This window comes from Drosophila novamexicana, unplaced genomic scaffold (genome assembly GCF_003285875.2).
Source record: "Drosophila novamexicana strain 15010-1031.04,08,12 unplaced genomic scaffold, DnovRS2.1 tig00000193-arrow-pilon, whole genome shotgun sequence".
NCBI lineage: Eukaryota > Metazoa > Arthropoda > Insecta > Diptera > Drosophilidae > Drosophila > Drosophila novamexicana.
The window spans coordinates 2,832,990-2,854,606 of record NW_020824787.1 but is presented as its reverse complement, the minus strand read 5'-3'; the positions used below and the strand labels follow the sequence as shown (position 1 = coordinate 2,854,606).

The 21,617-nt window shown below is 42.8% G+C and overlaps 9 protein-coding genes and 2 long non-coding RNA genes across 12 annotated transcripts; 6 read left to right on the top strand and 5 right to left on the bottom strand.

Moving 5' to 3' along the window:
• Positions 1 to 115: 115 nt before the first annotated feature.
• LOC115758435 lies at positions 116 to 4,448 on the top strand. Of its 2 annotated transcripts, none has more exons than XM_030699090.1 (2): positions 116 to 241; positions 4,001 to 4,448. In XM_030699090.1, exon 2 carries the CDS (start codon positions 4,017 to 4,019, stop codon positions 4,428 to 4,430), a length of 414 nt encoding a protein of 137 aa, XP_030554950.1. In that variant the 5' UTR covers positions 116 to 241; positions 4,001 to 4,016; the 3' UTR covers positions 4,431 to 4,448. The 2 variants fall into 2 exon arrangements, with proteins under 2 accessions (XP_030554950.1, XP_030554951.1); XM_030699091.1 differs by lacking the exon at positions 116 to 241 and adding an exon at positions 2,613 to 2,651.
• Positions 1,104 to 4,020, top strand: LOC115758437. Its single transcript, XM_030699094.1, has 3 exons — positions 1,104 to 1,450; positions 3,114 to 3,217; positions 3,603 to 4,020. The coding sequence occupies exons 1-3, from the start codon at positions 1,369 to 1,371 to the stop codon at positions 3,801 to 3,803; spliced, it is 387 nt and encodes a 128-aa protein (XP_030554954.1). The 5' UTR covers positions 1,104 to 1,368; the 3' UTR covers positions 3,804 to 4,020.
• LOC115758438 lies at positions 2,802 to 3,584 on the bottom strand. The gene is made up of 2 exons (XR_004017422.1): positions 3,383 to 3,584; positions 2,802 to 3,301 (listed from the first exon to the last, which is right to left on the bottom strand). It is a non-coding gene; the product is annotated as an uncharacterized LOC115758438 (long non-coding RNA).
• Positions 4,449 to 4,559: 111 nt separating the features above from the next.
• LOC115758433 (ankyrin repeat domain-containing protein 39) lies at positions 4,560 to 6,128 on the top strand. The gene is made up of 3 exons (XM_030699089.1): positions 4,560 to 4,680; positions 5,068 to 5,274; positions 5,341 to 6,128. The coding sequence occupies exons 1-3, from the start codon at positions 4,578 to 4,580 to the stop codon at positions 5,577 to 5,579; spliced, it is 549 nt and encodes a 182-aa protein (XP_030554949.1). The 5' UTR covers positions 4,560 to 4,577; the 3' UTR covers positions 5,580 to 6,128.
• Positions 6,129 to 6,219: 91 nt separating this feature from the next.
• LOC115758429 (poly [ADP-ribose] polymerase tankyrase-1) lies at positions 6,220 to 10,472 on the bottom strand. Its single transcript, XM_030699085.1, has 3 exons — positions 10,059 to 10,472; positions 7,237 to 8,463; positions 6,220 to 6,589 (listed from the first exon to the last, which is right to left on the bottom strand). The coding sequence occupies exons 1-3, from the start codon at positions 10,276 to 10,278 to the stop codon at positions 6,228 to 6,230; spliced, it is 1,809 nt and encodes a 602-aa protein (XP_030554945.1). The 5' UTR covers positions 10,279 to 10,472; the 3' UTR covers positions 6,220 to 6,227.
• Positions 10,473 to 10,571: 99 nt separating this feature from the next.
• Positions 10,572 to 12,074, bottom strand: LOC115758431 (eukaryotic translation initiation factor 3 subunit H). Its single transcript, XM_030699087.1, has 3 exons — positions 11,890 to 12,074; positions 10,980 to 11,657; positions 10,572 to 10,919 (listed from the first exon to the last, which is right to left on the bottom strand). The coding sequence occupies exons 1-3, from the start codon at positions 11,965 to 11,967 to the stop codon at positions 10,662 to 10,664; spliced, it is 1,014 nt and encodes a 337-aa protein (XP_030554947.1). The 5' UTR covers positions 11,968 to 12,074; the 3' UTR covers positions 10,572 to 10,661.
• An 86-nt stretch (positions 12,075 to 12,160) lies between these two features.
• LOC115758430 (UDP-galactose transporter senju) lies at positions 12,161 to 13,649 on the top strand. The gene is made up of 3 exons (XM_030699086.1): positions 12,161 to 12,417; positions 12,475 to 12,592; positions 12,650 to 13,649. Exons 1-3 carry the CDS (start codon positions 12,333 to 12,335, stop codon positions 13,623 to 13,625), a joined length of 1,179 nt encoding a protein of 392 aa, XP_030554946.1. The 5' UTR covers positions 12,161 to 12,332; the 3' UTR covers positions 13,626 to 13,649.
• Positions 13,650 to 13,854: 205 nt separating this feature from the next.
• On the bottom strand, positions 13,855 to 14,502 carry LOC115758439. Its single transcript, XR_004017423.1, has 2 exons — positions 14,256 to 14,502; positions 13,855 to 14,189 (listed from the first exon to the last, which is right to left on the bottom strand). It is a non-coding gene; the product is annotated as an uncharacterized LOC115758439 (long non-coding RNA).
• Positions 14,503 to 14,630: 128 nt separating this feature from the next.
• Positions 14,631 to 15,582, top strand: LOC115758436 (histone H3.3). The gene is made up of 2 exons (XM_030699092.1): positions 14,631 to 15,001; positions 15,144 to 15,582. The coding sequence occupies exons 1-2, from the start codon at positions 14,720 to 14,722 to the stop codon at positions 15,270 to 15,272; spliced, it is 411 nt and encodes a 136-aa protein (XP_030554952.1). The 5' UTR covers positions 14,631 to 14,719; the 3' UTR covers positions 15,273 to 15,582.
• Positions 15,583 to 15,587: 5 nt separating this feature from the next.
• On the bottom strand, positions 15,588 to 17,464 carry LOC115758432 (26S proteasome non-ATPase regulatory subunit 14). Its single transcript, XM_030699088.1, has 3 exons — positions 17,362 to 17,464; positions 16,526 to 17,297; positions 15,588 to 15,805 (listed from the first exon to the last, which is right to left on the bottom strand). The coding sequence occupies exons 2-3, from the start codon at positions 17,288 to 17,290 to the stop codon at positions 15,644 to 15,646; spliced, it is 927 nt and encodes a 308-aa protein (XP_030554948.1). The 5' UTR covers positions 17,291 to 17,297; positions 17,362 to 17,464; the 3' UTR covers positions 15,588 to 15,643.
• A 462-nt stretch (positions 17,465 to 17,926) lies between these two features.
• LOC115758758 (serine/threonine-protein phosphatase PP2A) lies at positions 17,927 to 21,070 on the top strand. Its single transcript, XM_030699517.1, has 4 exons — positions 17,927 to 18,260; positions 19,889 to 20,452; positions 20,535 to 20,725; positions 20,806 to 21,070. Exons 1-4 carry the CDS (start codon positions 18,159 to 18,161, stop codon positions 20,876 to 20,878), a joined length of 930 nt encoding a protein of 309 aa, XP_030555377.1. The 5' UTR covers positions 17,927 to 18,158; the 3' UTR covers positions 20,879 to 21,070.
• Positions 21,071 to 21,617: the final 547 nt, after the last annotated feature.

The following is a 21,617-nucleotide window of genomic DNA, read 5'->3' as shown; positions in this document are numbered from 1 at the left end:
TAATGCTGTTATCGATATACCACTGCAGCTGGCATTGGTGATGGCACCTATTGTTTGCAGCATATCGATACAGTCGCACATCACTAGCTATTGTTATTGCAAATATAATTGTTCGCCAACTTTGACCGGATTGATAAACTAAACATAAATTAAACATAAAATAAACTCAATATTTAACTCCAAGACTGTCACACAGACAGCTTAGGAAACCTAACACACAAAACTGGTGCATTTATAAAGGGTAAGTTGGATTAAAATAGGTCGACAATAAACCAAAAAAAAGAAGAAAACGGGCACCTAAACCAGACGAGAAACGGGACTTAAATATGAATAAATAAATTCAAATGACATCATTTGTTGCGTTTAAGCGCACCCAACAGCTATGTTTATGACTCGCGCATTTTTTTATTAATATTTTTGTGTGTGCGCGAAACACGCACAACGATACAAATACCAGGCATTCGAAGGGGTGCGAGTGCAACAGAGTGGGAGGGTGGACGTTTTATGGTGCAATTAGAAACGGGCCTTGCGTAGGAGTTGTTGACCGGCTCTATTTTTGGTTGACTAACGAGTATTCACAAATACATATATTAACTTTAGCAACGTAATTATAGCCTATAGAGCTGTGAATAGCCTTACGAACATGCAACTGGTCAGCGTCTGATTGTGACAATGTGTGCGCTTGTATGTGTGTGTGTGTGTCTCTCATGTCCTGGCCAAGAGCGCTTTTAGTTGTGGAGAGTAAAGATGGGCGCGTGTCAGATTTTTCAAACACGAAAGAATTCGTAAATGCGCAAGGTCAATAATAGCTTAGAGTGCAAAAATATTAATAATTTTTACAAGATAGGCGTATTTGTTTTATTTAGGGAAAAATCTACGGCCGCCTACGTAGATACATTTTTTTAAAACTATAAATTATTTTCGTGTTATTACGATAGTTGAGTATTGAGTTCGCGTGTGAATAAAGAAAACACGAAATGCGCCCAACTCTAGTGGAGAGAAGGGATTATCTATTGGCTGCTCGCTGCTTGCACACATGTGTGTTAATCCAATATAGTTGTTAACCGTTACAGATAGAGAGACAGAGTGCGCACGCGAGAGCGACACAACGGCAGGCCCATTAATAACAAACAAAAGCAAACAAACAAACAACAAAAACTACTTCAACAAGGGAAAACCTGAAAGCTCGCAAACAAAATTCAGTCGTGAGCCAGCCTTCAGTCAGCACAGCAGTTAGCTTTTGTCGTGCAGCGGCAAATATTTGGGTTTATTCAAGTTTGAACCGGTTTACTTCGTAACGACCCCGCCCGCGCTAATAAATAGCTAAAAACAAAAAAGGAAAAAATCAACAGTAAAAACTTATACCAAATGCCGTACATTATCATACGCGGCAATCTAGCCTCCTACAGTCACAAATATCCATGGCGTGTACTTGTCTCTGGACTGAAAGGTAAATCAACAATTGCAAGTAAAAGTAGAGCTCTCTCCCTCTCTCTCTCTCTCTCTCTCTCGCTCTCTCGCTCTCTCGCTCTACATTGAGTAGTGCCTTTTATTTCGTTATTTTTCACCGTTGGTTTCTTATATTTGTTTCGAGTTAATATTGTTGACCATGTCAGTTTACTGAATTGCGTCTTCATTTTTTTTTCTTGTCTGTTTTTTATTGCGCGACACAAATCATTTCAAGAGTGCCTCATCATATTTGTAGACACACACTCACGCATGCACAACACCCACAAGTCTGAGCGTTAGTTAGTTTTTCTTTTGTAGTCGGTTATTCCACTTTACACTACCAACTAATTTTTGAATGAGTCCGTCCTTGAGTGTCTGTAAAAGCCCCTGAGCTGGTGTGTTTGTGTGTATGTATGTATTTGTGTGTAGCCTGGCCCTACAGTGGCGTCCTCAAAAAGTAGTTCAGGCTACACATTTTCATATCCACTTGATTATTTATTCTTTGCTTTCACTTTTCATTGCATATGTATGCATGTATGGCTTTATGGCCTTCAATAAGTCGGTATAATACAACGGTATGAGTCTTTAATCGGTATCAGCCAAACAAAATGGATTGCATTTGATAATTTTGTTTGCTAGTTTCTTTTATTGTATACCCTAGGAATTGAAAATAGTAAATAGTCTGTACGTGCCAAAATTTATTTCGTGACACAGCTGAAATTTGATTATTATGCGGAATAAATTATTGATAATATAAATACCAAAAAAGGGAAATTTAGATATTAGAATTAAAATTATATTTCAAATTTGTAAAAAAAAAAAAGTAATGAGTTTCAAAAAAATTAAAAAAATAAGAATTTTACAAAGGAAATCACATATCTGGACAACTCTGATTCCGTGCAGCTCAAAATGTATGACTACTTAATAATTAACTTAAGCAGATGCGAACTATTTCGTTTCGACATACATGTAAATGCTAATTCGTTGGAGAACAAGTTTGGCGCGATTCGCAAATGAAGTCATAGATAGTGTATTCGAGCATTGGCGTGCATGAGCACGATATTATTGCTCAAACTCTCTCTCTCTCTCTCTCTCACGCCCTGGCTGACGCTCTCTTGATTGTATTTCTTGTCGCACATTAAGCCGTCAGTTTCGTTTTGTTTCGCACTGAGTGCAGTTGAATTACTCCTGTAGATTGCATGGTGAGACATCCACACACACACACACACACACTAGCACAAATATATAGTATATATTTATAGACTTTATATTTACCAAGTTTTTTTTTTTTGAAAAGTCAATGCACTTTTCTTTGTAAATATGTTGCATTTAAAATGAAAACTACGTTGCGCTTTTGTTCAAAAATAGTACACAATTTATTGGGTCTTGGTTTTTGCTTAATTAGCACATCCAACACAGGCATACGTAATACACACACACGCGCGCACACACACACACACACGCGCACACTAGCAAAATGAGTGGAGGCCAGCGGCCGGCTGCTGACGTCATCCCACTGGCGCTCCAAGCATTATTATTATTATCTTTGTTCAGTGCTTGTCATATTGCCTTACTGTAAAAGCACCCCAAATTAAACAATATTAAGCCCCTATACAAACAAGTTGCGATAAGCCTCACAAGAGTATCTACTCCGACATTCGCAGCTGACGACATCGAACAGTTGAACAAGTTCTCCTGCGGCGGCTACAGTGATGAGTCCACAATTGTCTACCTAGTGCATCCGTGTCGCATTCTATCAGCCTTAGAGGTAAACACGCCCAATACAGTGAAAGCTCCCTTGAGCGGACAGCTCCTATATTAGTTGAAGTTTGTACAGATTGCGATCCTTTCGCTACAAAGAACAACATCAAAATATTGCTGACTCAAAAAATTATAAATAATATGAATATTTAAAAACTTGCCAAATGCGCACATTATCGATTGCTTCAAGTTTTCTATATCCATATCCATTTTTGTCTAAAAAGTTGCTTCACAAGTCTACAAATACTTGTTTTTCTGTAATTCTACAAAGAAATTTCTACAAAGAATTGGGCTTAAGACAATTAGCGGGAGCTGTCCGTTCGTCGAGCTTTCACTGTAAAGAAAAAAAGAAAAAAAAAACTTTGCTCCTAAACTCAAAAGTCTTGTTGCAGATTTTGGGTTTTCGCGTTGTGGCCAGCTCCTCGACGGCCGTTAAGCAGGACTATAACGAATATATGTGGACCATGCGCAAGGAGTTCGACGAGCCCGAACCAGAATCCGAGTCCGTATCCGTTGTGCGCGAGAATCTATCGAACATAGGTCGCGAGGCGGCCAGTTTAGGCAATTATCACAAGGTTGATTCGCCCGAGTAAAAGTTCTCTCTCCGAACTATTTCTGTGTGTGTGTGTGTTTGTATTATGTATTTGTTGTGTGTGTGTGTATGGAGAAACTATAGCAACCTGTCAGAGAAGCAACAGAAACTATAGAAAAATTAAATAACCAAAACGGGCATTTTCTGATTTTCTGACAGCCTTTTCGATATATATAATTTTCATATGTGTGTGTTTAGTGTTTAAAAGCAAAGTATGACCGATAATCAGCCAGCGCCAACGCAAAAGGAATCCACATTAAACTGCGAGTGCCCGCAACAACAACCACCGCCGGCGGTGGCATCGGCAGCATCGGTTGGTGCATCGACTGTGCCCGGCTGTCCGGCCAATGTTGTGACCATACCCGTACCCATACTGCAATCGGAGGGCAATTTTGCTTACGTCACCGTCAAGGGTTCACTGCACGATTACACTTGCACCGTGTTTGGGCTTAATCAGGCTGAGATACAAGCCCTGTCCAATCGTCTGTCGGTTAAGCCCTGCGTCAATGGTGTCCTGATCGCTGTGCCGCCCATGGTTATGCTGAATACACTGGCACAGCTCAGCTATAAGGTTGTCTGCAGTTGCGGCGAGGCCGAAATCTGTTGGACTATGCAGCGCGAGGTTTAGACAAAAGGATCAGAGATCAACTGACAGCCACAACTCAAATCCAAAGCCAACCAAATCAGTTCATCTTTGATCATCTCGTCACCATCAACAACAAGTTCAGTTAAAATCACGATACCTTTGCCAAGCAGTACATCATCATCGGGCAAAATGGACCAGCACAGTGCGGACAATTGCAAGTGCCACAAGCAGGCGCAGCCGGCACAGCAGACGCTCAGCGATATGGACTTTGATCGGGGCATTTGGAATGCGGGTGAGTCAAGCTCTAACGCAGTTTCATTAACACAATAACAGATCAAACTTTGATTGGGTTTTATCATAAGCATATGATTCATACAAACATATGTGCAATCTATTTGTATACCCAATCGGAGGGTATTATAATTTGATCATCAATATTTCAATAGCGAGCGGTTAAAAATGAAGGTTTCTATATGAAAATGTTTTGATATCTTGGTGAAATTGGGTATTTACCAAGCATCTTATCAATATCAGACTACAATATTGCCAAGTTCATAGAGAAAGTTTATGTTTTTTTGAGATATCTTAACTAAACATGGTTATCTCTTCTTTGGCATGCCGAAGATGTCCATTCCGCCCCAGAAAAAAAGGCACTCACTAATAGAGTTTCTCCCCATAGCCATATACAACGAGGTGGAGCGAGTGCGTGAGTTCATCAAGAAGGGTCAGGCAATGGCGCGCGACGATTGCGACTACACTGCCCTACACTATGCGGCCCGCAATGGCAACGAGCAGATCTGCAAGCTGCTGCTGGAGGAGGGCAAAGTAGATGTAAATGCAGTGACTAAAGCGGGCGCCACGGCTCTGCATCGTGCTGCCATGATGGGTAATATATATATACATTTCTATATTTATATAAACATACTTATAATACATGCTTCAATTGTTCCAGGCCACTTGGACATAGTCAAGCTGCTGGCGGAGCAGCCGAAGGCTAATCTGCTGCTGCAGGATGAGTGCGGGCAGAGTGCGTTGCATCGCGCCGCGCTCCGTGGCCAGCTGGAGGTGTGTCGCTATCTGTTGAAGCAGCAGCCAGCACTGAAGCTGCTCAAGGACAACAAGGATAAGATCGCATTTGAGTATATCATGGAGAATGCCAATGATGATTTCAAGCTGCTGCTAAAGCCCTAAACATGGACAAACATGAAGTAGTCAAATAGATTCTAACCGTTTTGTAGCTCTATAAGTTTGATCTATAATAATGTCCAAATGACCTAAATTTTATGGTATTTGTTATCATATTTTTTGTAGGCATATTCTATAGGGCAGTTAGTTCTCATTCGTAATATTTGTATGTATATTTTTTTTGTAAGCGCAAAAATGTTTAAAGAGAAACGAAACCAATTCATATTTTATAATTGTTCACAGTTTTCTCTATATAGTTGCCTTTATTGTAAACACGCAGTTAAAGTGTCTTAATTGAATACAAGAATATTGCAAAAGTCAAACTTTGGCATGAATCGAATCTAAAGAACATGTTGAATATATTTAGACTACATATGGGTTATAAATAGATAGATAGATTCCCGCTATGTGCATGCCTAAATGAAATGTTTTTTATAGTGTGCCCAGAAGATCGTGTACCTTCAACTAGACGCATTCAAATACCCTACATTTTCACATACATACACTACACTAAGGGGCAATATACAAACTATGCATACCTATGCTACATACGTATTATATAAATCTATATATATATATATTTATATGTATAATATAAATTACTTAAATAAATACCAGAAATTGCACACAATCATCATTTTAATAGATTCGTTGTTAATCCCATGACTCTGGAGATCGTATTACATGACCAATCAATTGCCTGCCAATCATTGTTGGCACCTCCGCGAATTCGCTGAGATACTTCTTGAGGGTCTGCGGCATGCACAGCTCCTCGTCCACGATGCGCGCCAGCGTCGAGCTCTGCGCCGTGGGCGGATACTTTGCGTGCAGCTGCGGATTCTCCTGCAGCGCCCGCAACAGTTCTTGCCGTATCACCTGGCGGGACAGCGATTGCAGTGGGCGGGGCTGGGTGCTCAACTGGCGCATGTCCTGGTCAAAGGTCAAACGGCTGGGTTCCGCTGACTTTGATGTGTCACTCGTATCGGTGGGCGGGGAGAACTTAAAACCAACATGTCCTAGTAAACGGAGAGAATCGAAAATGTAACGAATTATCAAAAAGCAACGAGAGAACATTACGACGAGTACAGTTAAAATATGGAACGAGTTGAAATGTGGTAAGAACTAAAAAAGGAACGAGTCGAAATGTGGTAAGAATTGAAATATAAAATGGAACGAGTAGCAAAAATGAAACGGAAGCCAAATGAAAATCAATTACCTTGAGAAAACATATAGAAAGATATGAGATATGGGAGAAGATTGAAAAATAGAGATAGTTAATAAGATGACAAGTACTATGCAGACATACGAAGTATGAAAGTTTCAATTGATCAATTAAAATACATTGATAAAGGGAAAGAGTTGAAAAGCTGAGAAAACTAAGCATTTTAATGTAACGAGTACAAATGTTATTCGTAAAAAAAGACAAGATAAATTGGGATAGGTTTAAGGTTCTACGAGTTAAAATATAACGAGTTGAGGTGAGAAGTGGGGTGAATAAAATTTGAATGGAAATATAACGAAAATATAAATTGTAGCGAGTAGAAATGTAACGAATTCAGGGTGAATAAAATTTGAATGAAAATGCAACGAAAAGATGAAATGTAGCGAGCAGAAATGTAACGAATTTCGAGTTGAATTTAATCGAATTTGAAATTGAACGTACCCAAGAGTTGAGCAAACGCCAAACTCTGCTGGTTGCAGCTGGAGCGCAACTCGTTGACAACATACTCGCAACAGATCTGGGACAGATTACAGCCCTCGCGCAGCAGCAGCTGGGCAATGTCCAGGCGCTGCAGGCTGATGGCACGCGCCAGCGGTGTCTCGCTATAGACGAAGCCACAGATGACGGTCGGCGCCTTGAAGCTGTAGAGATCGCGCCGTGCGCTGGCCAGCTTGGCGAGCAGAACGCGCAGAATCTGACGAAACGCATTGATGTTCTCCACCTGCTGCACGGCGAAGAGCAGCAGGCCCGCATCCTGGGCATCCGTATAGAGGCCCTGGCGACGCTGCAGCTCCGCCTGGTCCAGCAGATAGGCGAGCAACTCGGGCAGCTGCTGATGTATGGCCAGCATGATGGGCGTCAGATTGTCGGAGTCGCGCACACTGAGGCTTTCGCCGTGCTGCAGCAGCAGCTCCACCATGCCGCGATCCTCGGCATCCGGGCCCAGGCACTGGTGCAGCAGATGCTGTGCGGGCAGACGCCGGGCGCCGCGCTCCAGCAGCAGCTCGGCCAGCTGCCGATGCCGGCCAACGGCCGCGAAATAAAGCGCAGTACAGCCCTGCTTGTCCTGGAGATTGATGCGTGCCCCACGCTCGATCAGCTCCCTGGCCAGCTCCTGCAGATTGCACGCAATGGCCACCATCAGCGGCGTCTCGCCCTCGTCATCCGTCTCGTTGATATTGATATTGGTCTGCAGCAGCAGATGTGCCGCATCGCTGCAGCGATTCTCGATGGCCAGATGCAGCGCCGTCTTGCCATCGCTCAGAGTTTTCGAGTTGACCAGAGCGCCGTGCTTGATCAGCTGCCGGGTCACCTCCACATAGCCGGCGCCCACATGCAGCGGCGTATAGCCCTCGCTGTTGACCACATTGATGGGCGCCTGATGCTTCAGCAGCACCGCGACGCACTCCTCATGCCCCCAGGCGGCGGCATAGTGCAGCGGCGTGGCCAGATCCGAGTCGTACAGATGCGGATCCTGTTCGCGGCAGCTGGCGCAGCACTGCGTCAGAAATTCACCCGTACTCTCAAAGGTCTTGGCATAGTAATGATATAGCTGGGAATCGTCGCCGCCTTCGTGCTCCGACCAGCTTTCGCCCTCGAACTCGTCCACCCATTCCAGCTTCTCCATGCCCTCCGGCGTGCTCTCCATCTCCAGCGTATCCGTCTGAGCTAGAAGCAAATCACCAGTTGACAGTTTTTTTTTCATTTCCAATCATTTAATTAGAAATTTCACAGCTCGTCTCTGACAGTTCCTCCAACGCCCAACTACCTGAGTTCCAACCGACGGCAGCTGGTCAACTGAAATATTCACAGAGCCGAAAGAACATTCAGGTGCATTATCAGTGGGCCACACCTGAGGCAGCCCAACACCTCAACCGGTTCTCACTCTCCCTCTCTCTCTCCCTCCTCGCTAGACAATGTTTACGAATTTTTCCATTTTCTCGCTTTCGTTTCTCGACATCAGTTTTGTAATTTGGGTCATTGACGGTGCTACACTCAGCGAAAAAATCATTTAGTTTCGCTCTTGAAAAATCTTAAATTAAGTTGTAATTATTACAAGAATTTTCATATTTGAAATATAGAGGAATTCTCCAGTAAACATAATTTGAGTTTTAAATAATCTTGAATATAAACTATGTTGAAAATTTTTTAAAATTAAGGAAAATTTGCAGCTGACTTGTTCTACTGTTTTTCTCCAAGTGTATGCTACAATTTCGAGTAACATTAGGCTGATGGATCTGATCAGCTGCCAGAAACTACCCTGGAACCTTAAGGGTGGAGGGTTTGGACTTGATTAAACGCCGTTAATATGTTAAGTTTTTGGGAATTATTTTCATTAATTAAATAATTCATTTAAATTTAGAATAAACTTTTTATTATTATATTATTTTTAGCCAAAATTCTAAACTTTTAAATATTACTTAAATATATAAATTTGTACTAAAGGTAAATTTGTTTGTCAACTAGGGGATATCCTGTTCTATGAAGGATGTTGTTGGATATAAGCTTAATGATACTTGATTTGTAATAACTATTATAGAAGCAGCCTGTAAAATTTGACTGTAGCTTTTAAAACCTGAGAGATTTGCTCAAAATCGATTCTTATCGATTGCTAGGATATATGGCAAATTATCGCTTATCGGAAATAAACTAGTTCAAAACCGTAGCTCTTCTAGGCTCTGACATTGACGGGCGAAAGATGGCCAGATCAACTCATCAATTGTTGCTGATCAAGAATTTATATACTTTCTGGGGTCGGAGATACTTCCTTCTGGCTTTATTCTATCCATTTTCAAAGGATTCAGGGTATAAAAACTTTAAAAACCGCTCGAAAATTACAAGACTCAGAGAAATTCTTATAGCAGGAAGCCCTATTTTCTTTTTCAAAAATAAATTGTAAAATTTTTTAATATTTAATGTTATAAGCAATAAAAGCCCAATTTTATGGGGAGTCAGAAAATATATAATATAGAAAAGTTAAAAAAAGTTTTTAAAAAGAGAACATTTTTTTTTAAATTCAAAGTTTTGAGTGCCTAAAACTTAAGCTAAGGCTTTTCGCGCGAATGTTTTTAATCAATTCAACAATTTGTGCAAAATTCAAAAATACTTTATGCCAACAACCAAGCAAAAAAAGCGCAAACATTTGCTATGAAAAATGGCAACAAAGAGATTTGGGGAGGATGGGACGCTTGGAATACCACCCTCGATTGATTTTCTATGACCAGCTGTTGCCCATGAAAGCGAAACACAAAGGCTTAACTTACACTGATGATAGAGATTCAGCTGAGGTTCCTCGCAGGATTGGACCAGTAGCTCCAGCAGCTCGGCGTCGCCAAGCAGCGCCGCGGTGCCAACAGCCGTGCGGCCGCATGTGGATGAGACGTATGTGGCCTGGGCACCTTCGAGGATGCAGTTGAGTGCCTGGCCAAAATCGCCGCTGTGGACGGCGCTCAGCAAACGCTCGTTGAGATCATAGGACAGCATTTTGCCATGGGGCCAGAAGTGTTAGCAAATTTGCAGCAGATGCAAATGGCAATTGAAAAAAAAATAAACAAAACGCGCACGCAGGGATTGCCGTGGAAAAGTGATTAAGACTGTCCGGAAAAGCGCACGAAAAGAGACTAAACGAATTAAGGCACCGAACTATGGAAAACCCACCACCCGGAGTGGCACGCGCTGTGCGGGAGAGCCCACAGAGAGAGAGAGAGAGAGAGAGAGGGAGAGAGCCGAGAGAGAGCGGTCGAGTAAAAATAGATGAGAATTCGCTCAGCTGTGGCACGTTGCATTTACACACAGCTACAAAGTTTGGGGTTTATTGTTGCGTCGCGATATAAAAAGACTCGCTATCAATTTAAACATTAACTAAACTACTTGATCTCCTTGGTTTCCTTGGCGTTCTGCAGCGATTCCGTGATGAAAAGTTTAGCCAGCGACTGAGAGCAGAATTGTGCAATATGCTGGGCATGCGTATTGATCTGGCCAGAGGTAATGGTGGCCGTTAACCTTGCCGGCACCGGCATGGGCCGGAACTGCTTAATCACCTCCTCCTCGGGCACCGTGGGCTCACCCTTCGAGGTGCGCACAGCATTCTCGGCAGCCAGTTTGGCCAGAGCACGATGTTTTTCCTGTTCAAAAATTACCAAAATTGAAATAGAGCATTTTTAGAGGGGAAGCAACATGCTTACCGTGTCCTGCTTAAAGACGACCTGCTGGTACTTGTTGTAGCGCACAGCCTCCTGGTAGAGCTCATCCACACGCTCAATCAGGCTACGCATGTGGTTCTCCAGCACGGAAGCGGTGCCCAGATCCAGAAAATTGTGTCCCTTATCCTCGGGAAGCAGTTCGTTCAGCTCGCTCATCATAATGTTGGTCAGCGGCGAGTTTTTGATGACAATGGGAATCTCGGCAAACAAACTCTCATAGCCAACCTTCAGGGTGCGGAATGCCTCGGGCGTAAAATCGCCATCCTTATACATTTGTATGGCCTGCGGTGTCAAGCGATAGGCCTTCAAGCACAAGAAGCCGCGCGATGACTTCTGTGTGTCGTAGACAACCACGACGGACTCCTCAATGCTGGTCTGGTAATGATACTGCGATTCGAGCAGCGCCAGCGACAGGCTGTTGCCCACATCGGAGCTCTGGTACCAGCCCACATGCAAGTGGTCGACGTTGACGCGACGCAGACGACGCATCACGGTTAGCTGATACATCTCCTCGTCCATGGTCTCATCGCCGCTCTTGGGAAATGGAAAACAGTTGGTGATTTCCAGGCACTTGTCCACAACCAGACCGAGCAGTGCACCCTGAGCCAAATCCATGTTGCTCGACTCCTCGTGGCAGTGCTTAACCATTTTCATGACGGCCTAAGAGGCAGACAAACATGTAAATATATATTCATTTCATTTGGAATCTTCCTCAGCGGCTCTTTTTGCATTTGTCATCGATGTCTCGCTCTCACGCACACACACACACACACTCAAACAAACAACATGCCCAGGCGCAGCGCGTGGCACTTAACACTTCTTTCATTGCAGCTTTTGTAATTTCTTTAAGCCCGACACTTGACACCATCGATGCACTTCATGTTGAACTTACCAGGCCATCGCATTGTACATAATTGATGGTATTATCTGAATCCTCAGTGCGAGCATGACGAGCCCCGCGGTTTGCCATTTTGACGACGACGAAGAAGAAAAGACGTGATGTTGGCCGCACACATACACATATAGGCAGCACAGAAACTACGTTACCCAACACTAGTACGCACGAATCAATTTTACAACACTCTCAATTATCAGCTGTTACGCTGACTGCGATAACAAATAAAGCAACAACAGCAGCAACAAAAAAAAAACAGTTTTTGTTTATCTCAGTTACTTTAAGAAAATTAAATTGCTTAACGTGTCAGAATTCGGACGAAACAAGCGAGACTGATTGCATCGTCGACGCTTAAGTTGAAACTTCAGCAAGCGCTCTAACTAGTTAGTTGCGACTTGAGACGCTGGCAAGCACAACGAAAAAGAGAACGCGGCCCCAAAATGACGGCTAATTGGCGTGAATTGTTTCCCACCAAACTGACCTTTATCATATTTCTGCTGTACATGTCATTATTTATTGGTCAAGGTAAGTGTATTATGGTACAGCAGAGACCGCACACTAATGTGTTACACCATCTGACAGGTATCTTTGTGACCGCCTCGCAGGAATCGAACAATTCCTATAGTTATAATACCGTGACCGTGGTACTGCTCACGGAAGTCTTTAAGCTCATAGTTTCGACGTGCCTCTATTGCAGAGAGTAAGTGGAAGCGACTATTTGGGGCATGCAACTAACTCTTCACTCTTTTCCGCACAGAAACAATCTACGCTCCTTGGCGCGTGACGTGCACAAGGATCGCAACGTGCTGGCGCTCTACATGGTGCCCGCGTTCCTGTACTGTCTGTACAATAATTTAGCCTTTGTGAATCTCGCCACATTCGATCCCACCACATATTATTTGCTGCTGCAGCTGCGCGTCGTCGTCACCGGCATACTCTTTCAAATCATATTCAAAAAGTATTTGTCACAGCGCCAATGGATCTCATTGATACTGCTCACACTTGGCTGCATGCTGAAGCAGGTGGACCTGAACAGCTTCTACAATGATGCCAACGATGATAGCGAAGCAGCGGCCATACAGGGCGTAGCCGCTGCAAATGCCACGCAAGCGAATGCCAAAGCGCTGGGCAAAAATATGACCGGCTTTGATTTTAGCATTAGCGCCGTCTTTATACTGGCCCAGACCATATGCTCCTGTCTGGCGGGCGTCTACAACGAGTATCTGCTTAAGGACAAAGGCGCCGATGTCAATATTTTTGTGCAGAACGTATTCATGTACCTGGACTCGATTGTGTGCAATGCGGTCATATTGCTGCTGCGCGGCGAACTGCTGGACGCATTCAGTGGCCACAATCTGGGCAGCATTATGCGCTTCAGTGTGCTCATCATAATTGTCAACAATGCCGCCATCGGCATCGTGACCAGCTTCTTCTTAAAGTACATGAACTCAATACTCAAGACATTTGCGAGCGCCTTGGAGCTGCTCTTTACGGCCGTGCTATGCTACTTTCTCTTCGCCATACCCATCTATTTGAACACAGCACTGGCCATTGCTGTCGTCTCGTATGCCATATACTTGTATACACAAAGTCCGGTTGTAAATCTGGGCAAGGTGCGTCCCTTGGCGAGCATTAGCGATGCCACCGCCAAATTAAACCCTAAGGAAAAGGAAGACAGACGCAAGCTGCTGGATGAGCAGGGCGACACAGACCTGGATATGGATATAGTCTAGTAAAATAGTTCGTAGTCTTCAAATGTAAATAGAACTCGTCGGCTCGTGTGTCTGGAAAAGTGCCTCCAATAGTTGAGAACGTCGGCGAACGTGCAATTTGTGTTCGTGTGTGTACACGTTTCTTGTATGTATGTGTATATAGCGTTTCCCTTCTAGATATTACCATTACTTTTTAAAAATAAAAACGAACACCATTACATAAAAAACAAAAAAAAGAACAGCATTAAAATATGATAAGAAATTGACAAGCTTTGGAATGTTTATTTATTTTGCGATATTGCAGAACTTTTTACACTTCGGCACGTGGTGGTGATTTTCGCGCTTGCAGAGCGATTTGTGTGCTCTTATATCCATGAAATTTGATGTAGTCGGCACACCCCGCAAAGTGCTGATCCATTTGCTCCGCCGGCAAGCGATGTGTGGCATTATATTTACAAACAGCTAGCGGAGGTCCTCTGTAATTGCGCACACACTTCACAATATGACCGGGCATTCTAAACAGCAAAATACGATGCTGTTCATTATATGGACATATACCATACTCCGAGTCAGACATTTCGAATGCTAACAAAGAAAAGACAATTAATTATATATTTTGACTTAAATAGCCATACCCAAAATTGAAAGTACCGCTACTTTACAGCTAGAGATGCATGCTCAGCAGAGCTGTTGTAATCGACAGGCGGCGACTCTAGGCGCTATCGATACTATTTTTGGAAAACATGCGATGCCACCAAAAGTTCGGAGATACTATAATTACTAAACACTAAGCGATTCCGATTAATCAGCTGAAATATGCGCTTAACAAATATAAATCTGATGGTAACAACTACTTTGTAAATATTATTAAAATTCATACTTACCTTATAGAGCTTCAAAAATACTCCGTTTCGATAGTTTTCTATTTTTGTTGTTTCACCTCTAATCGATACTCCTCAAATGCAGAAAACAATCCAGCAGTATCGGCTCCGCTCGACCCCTCGCTCTTCATTCGTTGAAAGCGTTTCGTACAGTTCGGACGTCACTTTTGCCGAGAGAAAAATAGTGCGCTAATTGCAGTAATTGTGAAAAAAGAGAATTTTCCGCTATAAATAATGGCACGTACCAAGCAAACAGCTCGCAAATCGACGGGTGGAAAGGCACCCCGCAAACAATTGGCCACCAAGGCTGCCCGCAAGTCGGCACCATCCACGGGCGGTGTAAAGAAGCCTCATCGCTATCGCCCTGGCACGGTGGCATTGAGAGAAATTCGTCGCTACCAGAAGTCCACAGAGCTGCTTATCCGCAAGCTGCCATTCCAGCGCTTGGTTCGTGAAATTGCCCAAGATTTCAAGACCGATTTGCGTTTCCAGTCGGCCGCCATCGGCGCATTGCAGGTAAGCAAATTGGCGGGAACGAGCAAAAATGGTGGGAATATGTCATGGCTGCTGTCTATGAAAAGTGGAGTGGGGGGTGGGGCTATTTCATGCCATCATGTAATGAGGAATTTAATCACATAAAAACGCATTTGCATTGCAGGAAGCATCCGAGGCCTATTTGGTTGGTCTGTTCGAGGATACAAATTTGTGCGCCATTCATGCCAAGCGTGTGACCATCATGCCCAAGGACATACAGTTGGCCAGACGCATCCGTGGCGAGCGCGCCTAAACAACGTGTCCGCCATCTTTAATTAGAAAAGCAGCGCAGCTGCTGCCGCTAACAAATACAACAACAACAAAGACGATATCGACGTCAGCGTCGCTGCCAAATGCAGCTGCTGCGGCTGCTTAGCCTTAAGTTTTATAAGATTTCTAATACTTAAAATATAAGTAATTCAATCAAATAACTATGCAAAATTTGGTCGGTATAATAAAAGTACATTCAATTGTTTTATGAAGAACTTTGCTCAAAACGAAAACGCAGTTTTTATTTTACTTGTGTGTTAGTGTGTGGGTATTGGTAGAGTGTATGTGTGTGATTTATGTATGTATGTTTTTGGGGGTTGGTTTTTGTTTTCCTTTGTAATAGCAAATGCAATTTTATTTAAAGACAATTGTGTCCAGCATAGCTCCTAAGCACTGTACAATATTATTTTGCATGACCTTATCAACTTTCTCTTCCAAATGCCGTTTCGGGTCCTGTTTGCCCACATTCTTGATCGCCAGCTGCTCGGGTGTCATTTTCTCCTCATCCTCGAGTGACTGCAATAAAAAAGTTCGGGATTAATTGAGAACTTAGATGCACACATGTATATGTGTAAAAATGTATGTACATATGTATGTATATAAGCGTATTGCATGCATGTATTTGTACACCTTCTGTTTGTCAACACTGAAACTAAGGCATCTTATCTGCGCAGGCAGTTAAAACATTAATAAATGGAAAGTAGCAGGGGTATATACGTTTACGTTACGATATAATCAATTTAAATGTCAACTTAATTTGGTCTTATTTTAGCAAATTTTCCTATTTTTTAAAAAGGTAGATATAATTCATAAGACTCAAAATAGGTTATGTTTTAATAAATATTGAATTGTTAAATTCATAAATCGAAGATGACCTTGAATATCTACCATATATGGTAATTTAAAAAATGACTCAGATAATATTAATAAATTGATTGGTTATAAGTCTTTTATGGGTAAGCCCATTTGTTAAAGCGAGACAACACGTTAGTCAAATTGAAAATTCAACAATTTAGTGGTTCATATTGCAGACTCAAAGAACTAGTTCAATGATAGGAATCAAATTTGGCTTCAATTGCAATTTTTGATTGGTTCAGAGATGCCACCTGGCAAAAAAATTCAATTTTAAATATGTGGCAAGGATAGAAAGCTAAATATTAAACTGCCACTGGAAAAATAGACTCAAACAAGACAATAAGTATATATAGTTTCTATATAAATATAAAAAGCGCTTACCTTGTTATAGTTCTTGGCCAAATCGAGCATTTCAGCCACTGTATCCTCATTAATGGAGCAGTGCTCGTTGTAGTCGGCGAGTGTTAGTCCATCCTTCCAGGACTTTTTGTGCAAATTCAGAAGCATTTTCTGCTCGAGCTCGTTCTTGCGGTAGTTAATGCTGATCGAATAATAGTGACGATTCAGGCCATGGATCAGTGCCTGCACGGATGGCTTCTGCAAGTGTCCCAAATTCGAGGTAGTCTGGCGCGGCTCCTGACCGAGCACCAGCATATTCGGATTAATCAGGCGGAAGGCATCGATGACCACTTTGCCCTTGACAGACTGTATGGGATCAACGACAACGGCCACGGCACGTTCTGATAGTGCTTCAAAGGATTGCTGCGTGTTGATATCCACGCCTGACAGCCAGCAGCCAAAGCCAGGATGTGAATGATACCAGCCGACAACCATTTCGGGTCGCCCCGTCTGCTTAAGCATGTCCAACATTTTGGCCTGAAAAACGGGATCGACAGCCTCCACACTGACGCCCGTGCCTGTCTGTGGCATGGCAAACACATCAATAACCTGGACGGTGTAGTCATCCACAAACTCGCCCAGCATCAGACCCATCACCTCCATGGGCACACCAGCACGACCGTGCTTCAGCATCTTTAACAGCGCCAGAGACGAGATGTACACCTGCTCAGCGGTGTCCACGACGGGCGCATCTGTTGGTGGTGCGGCCTGTGGCATAGCGCCGCCTAAACGTAGCAAACGGTCCATGATGCGACTGCAAAATTGTTGGTGGATCTGTAAGCGGGGCGCACGAAACTCTAGCACAATCGGGCACTCACCTTGTGGGTATTTAAACAACGTGTATTTCTTGAATTTATTTTAATTTTACTTAATTTAAGTAGAATTTTGCTTGCGGCAGCAACAAACACAAAGCAGCTCTTGCTCTTATTTTTTTTGACAGTCAGCGTCGGCAAAGTGCAAGTAATACTTGAATTATCGATACAATCGCAAAGTGCAACACTGCCACAACAGCTGTGCGCGCAATTTTGCGTTAACATGGCGCACATCATTTCTGCGTTAACAGATCCGCAGCTTATTGAAAATGGTCTGCTGTTAATGGAGCCCACTGTTATCAATAAATTGCGCATGTAATTATTTAAGTTCAACGAGTTCATACTGAATGCATGTTTTATAGCCAAAATACAATATTATCAGTAAAACGAACGCGGCCAAAGAACTATTGACAATCTTAGGGGCGTCAGTATGTGGTGGCCGACCGATATTTCAGTATCGATAGGCTGTATTGGACATTAAATCACATTCAGCGATACATCGACAGCATTAGCAGCGCATGCTTGGTATCGATAATTTTTGGGAATTAATCATTCATCTATCTCTACATTTCAGTCTCTCCTTCGTATTTTACTTTGTGTCGTCGTCGCTTTTGTGAACAAAAAATACGAGAAAAAGTTAGAGGCAACGAAATTTTGCTTCAGCATTTTGAGCAAAATTTCAAGAAACAAGTGCAACACAGCTAGCAACTCACTGCAGATTTTGTTTTGTATCCCCGTCGTGAACAAAAGCCATCAAAATTGAGTCGACAAAGATTGACGAGACTTTTCCTCCAACAACTGCTATGGAGGATAAAGCAACAACAAAAGATCTAGATCAATGGATTGAGCAGTTAAACGAATGCAATCAATTGACAGAAACACAAGTTCGCACCCTTTGCGATAAGGTAAGGAGTCGCCAGCTTGCCCTCATACCCCGTAAAAAAACGATTTAAAAATAATTTTCATCATCATCTGTGACTCTCGGCAATTTGGCCAATGATGTGTGTATTTTTCTCTCGCTCATGAATCATGATGCGTCGCCATATTGGTGAATTCCAACAGCCAAGCGCCGCTATGCTTATCGTGCGTGCAAGCAGGATGCCAATAAGTGTTGCGTGTATGTGCGAATGCGACAAATCGATTACTCGCCGCCTAGGCCAGAATATATTTCGTTTTTTTCCTTCTCATCTCATTTTTTTATTTCATTATATAGCGCTTGTTTAATTAATGATAATGGCAAACTTGCCTACTTGTTCCTCTATAAGAGAATAAATAAAAATTGCAACAACCTTGCTTTTCGTCCCTCTGACCGTACCTGCGTCACACCGCCTAAGTAAATATTACTTAATGTTGTTTGTGTGTTGGTGTGTGCTGTGCTCTTAGAATATGTATCTATGTATGTATGCATGCACCGTAGAAACGCACGCACACTTGTTCGAACAATATTGAATTCAATTAAACAAATTAATAAAAAGCTCACGCGTATAGATATTTCACACCAATATGCTCATCGATATCAATTATTTTGAATTTGCGCTAATTTCACCGTTGACGCGGGGCCTCTTTCGCTCTCGCCCCATTGCATTCGAGGCCCTCCAAGAAGTGGGGTTATGTTTGCGTCACTCGAAATATTTTGTTGTGCCCAATTGTTCTATACTCTCCTCTCCTCTCCTTTGGCGGGGAGGTGCGGAGCGTCGCTCGTCGTTATGCCAAAAAGACTTGTATAGATTGTTCTAGCGGAAGCGGACGCTGAATGCCTCCGACAAGGCAACATGGCTAACAAAAAAAAAAAAAAAAAAAAAAAACCAATTTAAATTGGTTCAAATAAATCTCTCGGTATTGCGCCGGGCACCACCACCCGGAAACATATCTTTCACACGTCATGTCTCATTCATCAGCAGCAAACAAAATTATGCTATAAACAAAATACACATTACGCACATATACAAACAGCGAAAGCTCATGTTGGGCGAACAGCCATGGTCCCGGTCAATGCCGAGGCAGAAGTCTGGCCAAAAGCTATGGCGAGGCAATAAAAAAAAAAAAACACTGGAATAGAGTCTTACAAGAGATCTGCGCGGTACGAATTCCTTCAACTCGATTCCAACCATCGCAGTCATTCCATTTTCACGGAGTAATTTTATCCAACAGGTTCCGAAGTCTTCCTGCTGATATCACACAAAATGTGCGTTCCCTTTCTACCATCCTCCATCCAGGTCTTGAGTCCAACTCTCCATATCCATATCCAAACTTTTACATATACTTTTCCAAATGGCTTGGCTTCAAGTATTCTAAGCTCAAAGTCTGTTTGTTGGAAAAGTAGTTATCCTCTCCAGGATTAGTTTTCGGGTTAAGCTAAGGGATAAAAGGCAGCTGCTGTTGGGCTGCTCGTCATTGAAGCTTTCAGAGTATATAGCTTTCATATATATATATATATATAATCAGTTGTTATCATACCTTATCGTCAATTGGAGCTTTTGTTGTGTATATGCAAAATGAGATAAACTTATTTGTTTGATATTTCTGTTTGCAGGCAAAAGAAATTCTTTCAAAGGAATCCAATGTGCAGGAGGTCAAATGTCCCGTCACCGTGTGCGGAGATGTCCACGGACAGTTTCACGATCTGATGGAACTGTTCCGGATAGGCGGCAAATCGCCCGATACAAATTATTTATTTATGGGCGACTATGTGGATCGTGGCTACTATTCGGTGGAGACGGTCACATTGCTGGTATCGCTAAAGGTTCGCTACCGGGAGCGCATCACCATTCTGCGCGGCAATCACGAATCGCGCCAGATAACACAGGTGTATGGCTTCTATGATGAATGCCTGCGCAAGTATGGCAATGCGAATGTGTGGAAGTATTTTACCGATTTGTTCGACTACTTGCCATTGACGGCGCTGGTGGATGGCCAAATCTTTTGCCTGCACGGCGGCCTCAGTCCGTCAATTGATAGCTTGGATCATATACGGGCATTGGATCGCTTGCAGGAGGTGCCCCACGAGGGACCCATGTGCGATTTGCTCTGGTCCGATCCCGATGACAGGGGTGGCTGGGGCATCTCGCCCCGTGGAGCTGGCTACACCTTTGGACAGGTAAACAAAAACTGTTTGCATTTAACCGGACTATCAGATGTGCTAATTATTTGATTTTTCCGCCTTTTGTTCTGCTTTATAGGATATATCAGAAACATTTAACAATACAAACGGCCTTACACTGGTCTCGCGTGCACATCAGCTGGTCATGGAGGGCTATAACTGGTGTCATGATCGCAACGTTGTCACAATATTCTCAGCGCCAAACTATTGCTACAGATGCGGCAATCAGGCGGCACTCATGGAACTGGATGATTCACTTAAATTTTCATTGTACGTCCATATAGATTATATAATATTGATTATCGTGTGTAATCTAACTATAATCTCGTTCTCTCTCTCTCCCTGCACAGCCTACAATTTGATCCCGCACCGCGACGCGGCGAGCCACACGTAACGCGAAGAACACCAGATTATTTCCTTTAAACTGTTTTTGCGCTCGGCAAATGCAGCTTACAACATTTACACACATTATTACATAAAAAAGAAAAAAACAAAAAGTTTAAAGAAAATCAACCACAAAAAAACAAAAACAAAAAAATAAACAAAAAGCAAAAAGTATGTATGGCAAGCCGTTGAAAGAATAACAATAAGAACAACAACAAACTTCAACAACAACACAGAACAACTATCAATAATTATATCGATTTCGATGCATTTTATTGTTGTACCCCAAGACCATAATTTGCAAATGCATACGAGAATGTTGTACAACAATTGGATAGTGGGTGGGGTCAAGTTGATATCAGCAGTGCGAGGGCGAATAATACAATCCAATCGAACCTACCAACCCAGCAACAACACCAACACCAACAACAACAACAACTACAAGAACTACAACTACAACTACTTAGCTAAATTTGTTAATTTATAAAATAACGAACTAAGCGTCGCAAGCAGCAGCAGCAGAAGCCAGACATGATGGATGTATGTGAATGTGGTGGGAAAGGCCTGGAACCGACGGGGGGTTGGGTGGGTTGTTTTGTTATTTTTTTTTTGACATTGGACCTACAACATTTTTGGACAGGACACGGCGGACACACATTAGCAGGACGACAACAACAACAACAACAAAATAGCGACAGCAGCGAAGAACCTTTTGGGGCGGGGGAAGGCGTCGTCTGAGCAACAGCGGGCGGTTCAGCGCTTCGAAATAAATAAGGAA